This window comes from Ovis aries, chromosome 1 (genome assembly GCF_016772045.2).
Source record: "Ovis aries strain OAR_USU_Benz2616 breed Rambouillet chromosome 1, ARS-UI_Ramb_v3.0, whole genome shotgun sequence".
In the NCBI taxonomy this organism is placed as follows: domain Eukaryota; kingdom Metazoa; phylum Chordata; class Mammalia; order Artiodactyla; family Bovidae; genus Ovis; species Ovis aries.
This window is the reverse complement of record NC_056054.1, coordinates 97,296,515-97,309,316: the sequence shown is the minus strand read 5'-3', so window position 1 is coordinate 97,309,316 and position 12,802 is coordinate 97,296,515. Positions and strand designations below refer to the sequence as shown.

Here is a 12,802-nt window from a genome sequence, read left to right as displayed (position 1 = left end):
TGAACTGAACTGATTGCTGTTGAAACTGAGGCCTTTTTTAAAAAAAAACATTTTTCTTTTCTTTCCAATAGTCTTGCTATTACAAGTGGTAAGAATACAGTATTGTTTTTCTTTCTTCTGTAATTTTTTTGAATTGATCATGAAATCACTTCTAGAATAGTCATTGATTTCTTTTGTTTCTTCCTCGAAAATATGTACGGATGTTCATACTTGATGGGCCTTTTACATCTATAGCACATTAAATGAGTTCTGTTTTAAATGGAATAACCTTTGAGCTCTCAACAGGATATTTCCCTTCTATTTTTTTGATATTTGTGCACTTACACTGTTTTACAGAAAAAGTCATTCGTGTGATTCAAAATTTACTTCCAGTTCTTACCAGTGATTACTTGTAGTCTATTTATTTATAGTTATATTCTTTTTAACTGTTTTTATATTTTAAATCAAAACAAATAAATTAATGAAAAGTTACCAAATCTCTCTTGAGTTCCAATTTCCTCACCTTTCAAGTGGAAAAATAATACTAGCTATGCCCTAAGGGATTGCTTCATCACTGGGTTGTGTGGGGAGTACATGAGAAGCCCTGAGTACATCCTTTGCTTACTGGTGTCCAAGAGGATGGGCACAATCCTGGGTCAAGCGTGTGTTATGCCCTGCCTGATCAAAATGGTTCCAGCCTGACTAATTGTGGAAATGCCACCAGGGCTGGTTTTCCCTTCCTGGAAGGCAGCGTTCCAAGAACCGTCATAATTTCCTCTCCCTCCTCTCTCTCCTCCAGGCCTGCTTTGTGAAGAGAACATTGACGACTGTGCCAGAGGTCCCCACTGCCTTAATGGTGGCCAGTGCGTAGACAGGATTGGGGGCTACAGTTGTCGCTGCTTGCCAGGCTTTGCTGGAGAACGCTGCGAGGGGGACATCAACGAGTGCCTGTCCAGCCCGTGCAGCTCTGAGGGCAGCCTGGACTGCATTCAGCTCACCAATGACTACCTGTGCGTCTGCCGCAGCACCTTCACTGGTGAGCTGAGCACCTTTCCAGCTTCCCCAGCCACTCTGCCTCGCAGTGGGGTGGGGGTTTCAGTGAGGAAACTGGGCCCTGCATGACACATCTAGACCAAGGGAACCTTTTCTGGCCCATAGACTGTAGCCTGCCTGGCTCCTCTGTCTGTGGGATTCTCCAAGCAAGAATACTGGCATGGGTTGCCATTTCCTTCTCCAGGGGATCTTCCTGACCCAGGGATCAAACCCGGGTCTCTTGCATTGCAGGCAGATTCTTTACCATCTGAGCCACCAGGGAAGGCCACAGGTAGTCGCTGGTGAGCTGTATGCAGTCCAGGCTGCCCTCAGAGGTGCAAGGGTGAAAATCTAGACCAGCTTAATTCAAGAGCCCAACTTTTTCCTAGGCCTGTGCTCCATAGATGTTTGTGTTTCCTGAGAGATCCTATCTCTTTTGTTACATATTAATTACATCTTATTGTAGCAGAAATATGAAAAAAAGAAATAGAATGTTGGGAGAAGTTGAGCAAAGTAACATTTTTAAATTGAGGTAAAATACATATGAATAAAGTTTACCATCTTTACCATTTTTAGGTATGCAGTTCAGTGGTATTGAGGATATTCACATTGTTATGCCACCATCCATCTCTGGAACTCATTTCATCTCATGTTCAGGAACCTTATATCTAACTCTGGTTTTGTCACCCTGCCTCCTGTGGCATGTAGTGACTTGAGTGCCTGGGTTGTTGCTGCCATAGTGACCTTTCTACCTTCTGGGATCCAAAGAAGTTTAGGTCTTCTTGGACGATTAAAGGGAATAGATCCAAATTGGGCTGTTTAACCAAAAACTAACTGATGAGGGTATGAACAGGAAAACTTCAGAGGTCACAAGCAGGGCCTGCACGCTAAGACTTGGCTGTGTTCATCACAGATTACAAAGATGAGTGAGTCCTGCCTCCGAATAGGGGTTTTATCATAGACGGTTACTAATTATTTCTGTAGAATGGCAACTTGGTGACTTTGGGGGACTAAAATAGCTGTTTATATCTAAATATGGCAGTGCCATCAGTTACCCGGAAATCTGTCTTGCACTCTGGGGTCAGCTCAAATCTTTTGCTGTAGAAGTATTCTTTGGAAGTCAGATGACAGTCTGCATTAGTCTGCTTACTAGTAATCTGGAAAGTTGAACTCTGCTACATTCTGGGCTTATTATATCCAGACATCCCCCCCTTCCAGTTTTAAAGATATATTACCTTTAAGAACTTTGGAATCTTATTTTAAAAAAGGGGGGGAGGTAGATTTTGAAATATGGAAAACACCTAGGTACAGCATCAAAAGAGAAACAATCCAATACCAACGTCATATGTTTGAGGCAACCCTGGACAGAAAGACTATGAACAAATCTGTCGTCTCACACTGGTCATGATATGCTTGAGAACTAGAAGACCACTGACTCCTGTTCCTTTCATTACCTCTGAGGCTTCCTTTATCTGGAAGTGCTGATGAGCCCTAGGAAGAAAGAAGGAAATACACGAAAGGAGTGGAAACCACCTTGAATTGGGGTCCCATAGCCAGAAGTGGCGGAGAAGGCAATGGCACCCCACTCCAGTACTCTTGCCTGGAAAATCCCATGGACGGGGGAGCCTGGTAGGCTGCAGTCCGTGGGGTCGCTGAGGGTCGGACACGACTGAGCGACTTCACTTTCACTTTTCACTTGCATGCACTGGAGAAGGAAATGGCAACCCACTCCAGTGTTCTTGCCTGGAGAATCCCCGGGACGGGGGAGCCTGGAGGGCTGCCGTCTGTGGGGTCGCACAGAGTCAGACATGACTGAAGAGACTTAGCAGCAGCAGCAGCAGCCAGAAGTGGTGTTTCTGTTTTCCACACCTGGGAATTGAAAAATCCTTTGACTTCAATCACAATTATGGTGGGAATGTTAAGCTGTGGGGGTTTGGTATGTTTGCTTTAAATTTTTATTGGAATATAATTGCTTTGCAATGCTGTGTTAGTTTCTGCTAACACAAGCTGTGCAGGTAGTGCTAACATAAGCTGTGTTTTAAAACAATGCCGATAAGGTTACAGAAAGGCTGGAACATTTTAAAACAGATGTCACTGATAAAAATTCAATATAAACTGCAAATCGACATTTTTAAAAATTAATTTAATTGGGGGCTAATTACTTTACAGTATTGTGGTGGGTTTTGCCGTACATTAACATGAATTAGCCATGGCCCCTGTCCCAAAAGTTTTTCCTTTTAATTTTTATTACAATATAGTTGATTTACAGTGTTGTGTTATTTTCTGCTATACAGCAAAGTGAGTCAGTTATACATATTCATCAATCCACTCTATTTTAGATTATTTCCCCATGTAGGTCATTGCAGACTACTGAGTTAAGTTCCCTGTGCTATACAGTAGGTTCTTATTAGTTATCGGTTTTACCTATAGTAGCATAGATATGTTAATCACTGTTTTAGATGTATTGGCCTGGTGTAGCCTGTCCAGGCTACTGTAACCCCACTCCAGTACTCTTGCCTGGAGAATCCCATGGACGGAGGAGCCTGGAAGGCTGCAGTCCATGGGGTCACTGAGGTCGGACACGACTGAGTGACTCCACTTTCACTTTTCACTTTCATGCATTGGAGAAGGAAATGGCAACCCACTCCAGTGTTCTTGCCTGGAGAATCCCAGGGACAGGGGAGCCTGGTGGGCTGCTATCTATGGGGTCGCACAGAGTCAGACACGACTGAAGCGACTTAGCAGCAGCAGCAGCCTGTCTCATGAAGTAGACAGTGTTAACAAAATGCAGTGAATTTTTGCTAAATGCTTTTGACTTACGAAAGCTAAAGTGCCTTTAAAAGAGCTTAGGTGTCGTTTTCTTTTTTTTTTTTTTTGAGGAGTTAGTCATTTTTTGTACATATCTTATTTTGTGAGTCAGTTCAGTCATGTGCCATTTGCACTTATTACTGTAGATAAGACAGATGAGGGAACTGTCCTGAGTGGATGATGGGCCGAGGATGTTGGGATCTGGCGTGTGCCTTCCTCATCCTCTCTTGTCCCCTTAGGCTTAGAACTCAATTCTCACACCTCTTGCTCCCTCTCTAATCCTTTGACTAGCTCACATCCCAGTAGTATCCTGTTCAATAACCTGAGTTACTGCTTCCACCTTTTAAAACCCCCTTTCATTTTCTACTCTGAGGTCGTCACTGTGAAACGTTCGTCGACATGTGTCCCCAGATGCCTTGCCTGAATGGAGGCACTTGTGCTGTGGCCAGCAACATGCCCGATGGTTTCATCTGTCGCTGTCCCCCGGTGAGTGCCACAGTGCCTACTGAATTCCATATAGCCTGTGACAGAGCCGAGACGAAACCTGGCATTTCCGAGCTCGGTGGGGAGCTTTCTTGGTGGGGACGTTTCTTAATGTTAGCCTCTTTAGGAGAAAGTACTTCCGTTTTCCTCTTAAAACTATTAAAATACTTCGGGAAACAGTGAGCTCCCTGATCTGTGACTGTCAGTCCTCAGAAGCACTGAGGGCAGTGGGATATTCCCTTGGGAACAGGGCTAGTGTATTTGGCTTCTGGGTCTTGTGCTGGAGGGTGGTCTTGCCGCCCAGACTGGGACAGAGTATTGGAAATGCTACTCTGCTCACATCCCTCGACAGCAGTTATTTGGGAACAGATTGCTTCTTCAACTAGAAGGAAGTCTTAACGTTAGCCATTTGCTCTGCAAACACTTTTGCTCCTGCCAGAAGCTAAAAGCTTCCTAATAGATGAGTAGAGGGATATCAAAAGGAAACCTGTCCAGTAACCTTGGCCTGGACTGAGCCAGGCGTCCAAGTACGAAATGACATAGGAAAGTCTTTTAGACATCTGATCCTCTGAAGTGTGTTCTTTCCCCTGTAAAGTCACTGTATGAGTGATCTACTGATGATTTGGAAAGGTGCTAATAGGTTCAGGGTCACCTTATCCTAATGTGAACTCCGGACTTCATTTCTAGAAGCAAGCTCTTAAGAGTAAAAAAGTTCTGTATTCATCCTGGAACCACCACCCTGACCTGTAGGTTGACTTGAAGAAGTCTCTTCCTATAACTCGGTCCAGGAGGCTACCTGGAGGGATCTTACTCAAGAGCCTAGTCTTTACCTCCCTAGAGGTGTGGCGGTGAGGGGCCCAGGGGAGAATGGGGCCTGCCCTCACGAGTCACCTGCCATCCTCACTCGTCCACTGATTCTCACAGGGCTTCTCTGGGGTGCGGTGCCAGAGCACCTGCGGACAGGTGAAGTGCAGGAGAGGGGAGCAGTGTGTGCACACGGCCTCGGGCCCCCGCTGCTTCTGCCCCAACCCCCAGGACTGCGACTCGGGCTGCGCCAGTAGCCCCTGCCAGCACGGGGGGAGCTGCCACCCTCAGCGCCAGCCTCCGTACTACTCGTGCCAGTGTGCCCCGCCCTTCCGGGGCAGCCACTGTGAACTCTACAGCACCCCCACCAGCACCCCTCCCGCCACCTGCCTGAGCCAGTATTGTGCCGACAAAGCTCGGGACGGCATCTGTGATGACGTGTGCAACAGCCATGCCTGCCAGTGGGACGGGGGGGACTGTTCCCTCACCATGGAAGACCCCTGGGCCAATTGCTCCTCCCCGCTGCCCTGCTGGGAGTACATCAACAACCAGTGCGACGAGCTGTGCAACACGGCCGAGTGCCTGTTTGACAACTTTGAATGCCAGAAGAGTAGCAAGACATGCAAGTAAGCGCCCAGGGTCCCCAGAACTGAGGGGCAGCGCTGTCACTAACACACCTCGGTCTCTTGTTCTTTTGCTGCTAACCACTCCAGTGCTTCTGCCCAAGCCACCTCCGCCTTCTGGACTGGCACCAGTTGCCCTCTTCTCCCTGGTGCCACCCTGCCCCATCACACACTACCCTGTGCTCTCCCTTGCTGACCGAGGGGCAGAAACGCTCACTGCACAGCCACTCTCTCTCTGCCTGTCTCTGCTTCCTCGCCTGCTGCTGTCACAGGTTCCCAGGGGAATGGACTTTTGGAAGTGTTACCCACTGTCAGGCAGCCTCTCACATAATCTGCCTGCAGCATGGTTGCAAAGGTCTGTACCCCTCTCTATTCATCCCATGCCTTTCCCTAAGACTGGGTTTCCCCTCCAGACTTATCGGGAAGCATCTGCTAGATTAGTCAGCTTAACCCTCCTGGTCTTCACTGCTGCAACTGTAGGGGGCTTTGTGGGTTACATAATAGCTTTCCATTTAGTCATCCCATTTGGTTCAACCCTGATTAATTCTCAACAACCTTGTGAGGCATAGGTGGTGTTAATGGCCTTTAACAGGCCAGGGAAGGGAGACTTGGGAAGTTCAAGAACTTGCCAGAGCAGATACAGCTCCTCCTGACTCCTGATCTCACTGAGCTAGAGTGGCAAGTTGGACCGAGTGGTGTAACCATCAGGGATAGGAGTGAGGAGGGAGAAGGGGTGAGTGGAAATCAAACGATTTTTGCATCAACGGGCTTTGGGAGTCAGTTTCCATTTCCCAATGTTTGAAAGATGCTGTATGAATTAGATCTGGTATCCTGTGTGGGACACACTTCTCGCCACCTACCTTCCACAGTAAAGATACAGTCTTGATTAGAAAAGAAATGGGCCATATCAAATGGGCCAAAGGTCAACTGTACAGCATCTCTTGTTGGTATGGGGCTACTTTCCAGTTTGTGGAAGCACTCTCTAGAGTCTTGTTTTACTGCTGGAAGCCCAGAGACAATGGATATAAAAATAAAGAAAACATGAGCCAGGTATTTTTGTTTCAGATTTGTTTACAAATCTGATTTAACATGATGACAAGCTGCCTAGGGGCCCATGAGTTTAGTGAGTAGCTTTGTTTCTCATTCAGAGAGCACTCACTGATGCTAAGGTGTATAGACTGTATATACTGTAAGCAGTCAGGCACGGAGAGTCACAGAGGCTTCAGAGGACTTTCAGGATCTAATCTGAGCTGTAGAAGATGGGTAGGAAAATCCGCATTAGTTCCAAGTGGAAAACAGAGTTCCACTGTAATCTTACCATGTTCTCTGCCTCCCTCTGCCTAGATATGACAAGTACTGTGCAGACCACTACGAAGACAACCACTGTGACCAGGGTTGCAACAGTGAGGAGTGTGGCTGGGATGGGCTGGACTGTGCTGCGGACCGGCCAGAAAACCTGGCAGAGGGCACCCTCGTCATTGTGGTGCTGATGCCCCCTGAACAGCTGCTCCAGGATGCCCGCAGATTCTTGCGGGCACTGGGCACCCTGCTCCACACCAACCTCCGCATCAAACGGGATGCACAGGGGGAGCTCATGGTCTACCCCTATTATGGTGGGAAGTCAGCTGCCATGAAGAAGCAGAGATTGACACGCAGGTCCCTTCCTGGAGATGAAGAACAGGAAGTGGCTGGGTAGGTGTCTAATTTCTGAACTTAAAGCTTAATTTTATCAAGCTGAGCACTTTGATACACAGATATCATAACTGCAACTGCACCTATCAAGATGGAAGGTCAGAAAACAAAACAGTCAACCGAATAACACAAGCCTGTAATACCAGTCTTTACAGTCAGTGCTCAAGGTTTGCCTTGATCTTGGAATCCTGAAAAGTGGGCTGAAGCAAGTCAAGTGGCAGGACGTCAGAACGGGCTCCTCATGTGCTAGAATCTAACCATTTGCCAGAGTTGGCGTAAATCCTTCTAGTGATGACTCCTCTTTGTATTAATCCTGGACTTCTTTTCAAGGCCCTTCATTTCTGTCCCTTTGACAAGGGTGATGTTCTGCATATATTATGTCATCCACACTCAGGATTTTTTGGTATCTCACAATGTTCAGCTTGCTAGCTAGCTCGAGTACGGATGCAGAGAGAAAGGAGAGTAAGGAACAAAAAGAAAAAGGTAGGGGTATGTTTTTAGAGTAGCTGTATGTACCGTTGAATACACCGGAAGGGGGAAGGGGTAGAAGCAGCCCACCAAAGGCAACTTCACCCCATTTTCTCAATGTGTCTTATGTTGCCTAAAAGTCAAAACAGTTAGATGCAGCCAAACCAAGAACGTGAAAGTGTTAGTCACTCAGTCATGTCCGACTCTTTGTGACTCATGGACTGTAGCCCACCCTAAGTGAGAATTAGGATGTAAACCATATCTTAATTTCTGGGATCTTCCTGGAGACAGCATCCCAGAGGTAGAGAGCCCGAGGCTGAGGGTGAGGAAGCAGGTCTACCTCAGATTCCTGGGTTGACATTTTCTCGCCATTTCTCCTTGGCTCCCCACAGCTCTCAGGTATTTCTGGAGATTGACAACCGCCAGTGTGTTCAAGACTCAGACCAGTGCTTTAAGAACACAGACGCAGCAGCAGCTCTTCTGGCTTCTCACGCCATCCAGGGGACCCTGTCGTACCCACTTGTGTCTGTCGTCAGTGAGTAGCTCTAAAATTAAGGGGAAAGTGTGCTAAGGAATGCCACTTGCAGGCAGAGAGAACGGGGCACAGCTTACAGTGTGCAGCGCTCTGTTTCTCAGGGCTAGCGAGGTCAAAGTTGTTCTCTGAAGGAGTTTAGTGGGAATATTGAGAGGTGGATGTTTTGTTCACCACTTTCCCTATCTCTCTGCACTTGCAGGTGAATCTCTGGCCCCAAAACGCACTCCGCTTCTCTATCTGCTTGCTGTTGCCGTTGTCATTATCTTGTTTATTATCCTGCTGGGGGTTATCATGGCAAAACGAAAGCGCAAGCATGGCTCCCTCTGGCTGCCTGAAGGTTTCACCCTTCGCCGTGACTCCAGCAACCACAAACGTCGTGAGCCAGTGGGCCAGGATGCTGTGGGACTCAAGTAAGAGTTTGTCAACAAGCTAATATTCACAGTAGTAACAAGTATGGATAAGTGGAAAATCAGATCTTGTTGAATCATGATTTTAAATTCAGAGTTCTGGCCATGCCATGCTACTGTACTTGCCCATGATGCTGAATGCCTGCTTGTGGCTATAAAATGAGAGTCTGGATGCTTCAGTTCTGTATATATTATCACAAGGATGCTCAGCTTTTGTGATGAGACATGCCTTTGTCGTAAGCTCTTGCTTAGTGGGGAAGGAAATGATTTTTACTCAGGCAATGGGATGTAATATTGCCCATTTTTTCCCTGGGTCCTGAAAGTCTGACTGTAGCCATGAGAATGTGTGATGGCAGAAAAATTGTGAAAATTTCTATGTTCTTTTATGATATAACCCTGTCCTTTATACCTTCATGATTCTGTCATGTTAGAAATCTCTCAGTGCAAGTCTCAGAGGCTAACCTAATTGGTTCCGGAACGAGTGAACACTGGGTCGACGATGAAGGGCCCCAGCCTAAGAAAGCCAAGGTAAGCTGGCCGTGGTAGAAGCTAATAATCATTATTAGCCATTGTCTGCTCATATTTCACGTTTTTGTCCTTTGGTATCTAGAGTATCATGAGTGGGAGAGAAGGGTGGTAGTCTGTACATGTTGCCCAGGCCTTGACTATCCTAGGTTGTTTCAAAAATCAGGAATATTTAGGTCATTGATGGCCTTGGGTTACTATGTAAGTTTTTCAGAAAGAACTCTTTAAAAATAATAAAACAAACATGCTTCCTTCCTCAAATGTCAGGTTGATGGTACTTGAATAAGGACTATTATGTGTAAACACCAGTTTCTTTCATAGCCAGATCTCTCCCTTATTCTCTCTGGATACTTCAAGGGAAGGTGGAGTTAGTTAGTGGAGGAAAGCCGGTGATCACTGAGTTTAGAGGCTTTAAATCTTGATCCCTGGAAACGAAAGCCATATAGCAGTAAGAGGTACATTGGGCTGGGTCTGACATGAAAAAGGAGACCATTCACCCATAGACATACACGGCTGGGATATGCATGTATTCCACGGATATTCTGAGGAAATAAAGTTGAGGAAAACAGGCATGATGGTTAAGAAAATTACTACAGTCAGGACTGGATTCAAGTCCCAAACTCTGGCACATTATTTAACCTCTTCATGTTTACTTATCCTTAATCTGTAAGATAGGGAAAATAATAATGATTCTTTCAATATGGGTGAATTGCCTTACCTGTTTTCTATCACATACTGAATATTCTGTAAAGGTCAGCTGCTTTTAAAAGTATAATAACTATCCAGCAAATACTTCCTGAATGCTGGCTCTGTGCTGGGCATTGGGGTGGATACAGGGTACAAGGAGGCAGCCTTGAACAAGGCTTGCTCCCTGTCCTGAGGAACCTTTCAGGTAGCAGTGGGAACTGCCATGCAATGCTGTGTAAGCACCTAACATAACGCTTTGTTAAGGAGAGTGAGCAGCGTGTGTTCTTTAGGAGGAATTAAAGTCTGCGCTCTACTTGAAGGGTAGCTAGAAGTTAGTCAGTCAAAGAATTGGGAGAGATCCTGGGGGCGTACCAGAGTGATCAGGAGAGTTTACCTCTTCTTTCAGGCTGAAGATGAGGCTTTGCTCTCAGAAGAAGATGACCCCATCGATCGGCGTCCATGGACACAGCAGCACCTGGAAGCTGCAGACATCCGTAGGACACCATCGCTGGCTCTCACCCCTCCACAGGCAGAACAAGAGGTGGACGTGCTGGATGTGAACGTCCGCGGCCCAGGTTAGTGCCTGCGAGCCTTCTCTCTTCACTGTGCCATGCCCACCCCCGGTTCCACCTTATCCCTGTGTTTGCCCCACTCAGTGATCGAGGAAATCAGACTGGAAATCAGCTTGAGGAAATGAATGTCTAAGGCAAACAGGCTTACAGAAATAAAATTTGTATGAGAAAAGAGGCAGGATTTCATTTTGTTTCACCTTCTGCATGCATACATGCTAAGTTGCTTCAGTCGTGTCCGCCTCTGCGACCCCATGGACTGTAGCCTGCCAGGCTCCTCTGACCATGGAATTCTCCAGGCAAGAACACTGGAGTGCTTTGCCATGCCCTCCTCCAGGGGATCTTCCTGACCGAGGGATCAAACCCACCTCTCCTGCATTGCAGGCAGATTCTTTACCACTGAACCACCAGGGAAGCCCTCACATAATGCATGTTCAGCAACAAAAAGGGTGATTATTTGGGATAGATTTTAGTGGCATAAAAAAATAATATCCCAAAGCAGAGGAATAGAAAATTTGTTTAGTTCGTACCTTAGTGTATATAGTTTATTAATACTGGATATTTTTAAATGGCCAATTTAAAAAAGCATAGCACTTAGAAACTTGAATAGAAAAGCTTGTTTAACTTAGAGACTAGCTCCTCTTTACAGAAAGGATACTATCAAGGGAAAATCAATCGCCATTTATCACAAGAAGCACAGGGTTTTTTTCCGAAAAGAATAATTTTCTTCAAATTGAGCTCTTCCAGCAATAGGGTTAAGTGAACATGAATGTCCTTCCCCTCCTTGAATGCTATTTGGAATTTCCTTTTCCTCCAGATGGGTGCACCCCACTGATGCTGGCTTCTCTCCGAGGAGGCAGCTCAGACATGAGTGATGAAGATGAAGATGCAGAGGACTCTTCTGCTAACATCATCACAGACTTAGTCTACCAGGGTGCCAGCCTCCAAGCACAGACAGACCGGACGGGTGAGATGGCCCTGCACCTCGCAGCCCGGTACTCAAGGGCCGATGCTGCCAAGCGTCTCCTGGATGCAGGAGCAGATGCCAATGCCCAGGACAACATGGGCCGCTGCCCTCTCCATGCTGCAGTGGCCGCTGATGCCCAAGGTGTCTTCCAGGTAAAGATCATGTAAAGAGTTGACTCCTAAGGAACCTAGAATGTTTCCCCTTCATTAAGACATGTAATAACCCATTATATTTGTTCAGTGATTCTTTGAGAGAATAAGGCAGATGATAAAGTCATGCTTGCTGGATAGGAAAGCAGGAAGGGAGGCAGGCAGGCAGAGCTGACCATATACAGCTAGCTCATAGTAAAGCAGGTAACACCAGTCTTCTGATTGTTCGTCAGTGCTTTGTTTTTTGCTTGTTTGTTTTGTTTTTGATGAGGCAAAATAACCTCCCAAATGAAAAGATCAGGTGCATGACACCTGCCTCCGACTAGTGGCTGTCAGCTTCTCCCTCGAGATTTATCTGACTGTATGGGCTTCCAGCTGCTCCTTGGTGGTTTTCCTGACATGAGTTCACAGTGCACACCTGATGCCCTATTATTTTAGCCTTAAGAGGAAATTGAAAGCAATTCTGTATCGTCTTAACTTGTACACCACAATGGAGGTTGTGGTATTTTTCCACTTCCCTCTTCTTTCTTTAGAAAGCAGAGGTACATTAATTTACAAAGCCATTGTAGAGCTTGAGCACCTGTTTGTGTATTCATTCATCCTATTCCTTTATTCATTCATTCCTTAGATATTAGTTGATTGACTCTAGGAGAACCTGGACACGAAGATAGCAAAACATTCCCTGCCCTCCAGGAACTTACTGTAGAGCCTCAACTCTGATGCTTTTATGTCTGTCTTATCTTAGCTTCATTATTTTTTGTATTCAGCTGACTCTTTTCTGTACTTTCTCATATTCTAGATACTGATCCGCAACCGAGTAACTGATCTAGACGCGAGGATGAATGATGGCACTACACCCCTGATCCTGGCTGCCCGGCTGGCTGTGGAGGGAATGGTGGCAGAGCTGATCAACTGCCAGGCAGATGTGAATGCAGTGGATGACCATGGTAGGGATGAGCAGCAGGGATTCAGATTCCTACCTGCAAAGCAGGCCTCTAAGGAAAGAATTATTGCATGATCCCTAGAGAGTTGTCTCAGATCCGAACCCACTGAAGATTCGTTCATTCATTCCGT

The 12,802-nt window shown here is 46.3% G+C and overlaps 1 protein-coding gene across 6 annotated transcripts in view; it reads left to right on the top strand.

Moving 5' to 3' along the window:
• Positions 1-12,802, top strand: part of NOTCH2 (notch receptor 2) — a 212,622-nt gene that overhangs the window by 193,677 nt on the left and 6,143 nt on the right. For all 6 annotated transcript variants that reach the window (XM_060401816.1, XM_060401813.1, XM_004002392.6 and 3 more), the window contains 10 exons: positions 779-1,015; positions 4,193-4,305; positions 5,227-5,732; positions 7,074-7,421; positions 8,282-8,424; positions 8,624-8,834; positions 9,263-9,359; positions 10,450-10,618; positions 11,430-11,731; positions 12,528-12,675. In XM_060401816.1, the coding sequence (XP_060257799.1) occupies positions 779-1,015; positions 4,193-4,305; positions 5,227-5,732; positions 7,074-7,421; positions 8,282-8,424; positions 8,624-8,834; positions 9,263-9,359; positions 10,450-10,618; positions 11,430-11,731; positions 12,528-12,675 (2,274 nt within the window). The remainder of the gene's footprint in view (positions 1-778; positions 1,016-4,192; positions 4,306-5,226; positions 5,733-7,073; positions 7,422-8,281; positions 8,425-8,623; positions 8,835-9,262; positions 9,360-10,449; positions 10,619-11,429; positions 11,732-12,527; positions 12,676-12,802) is intronic.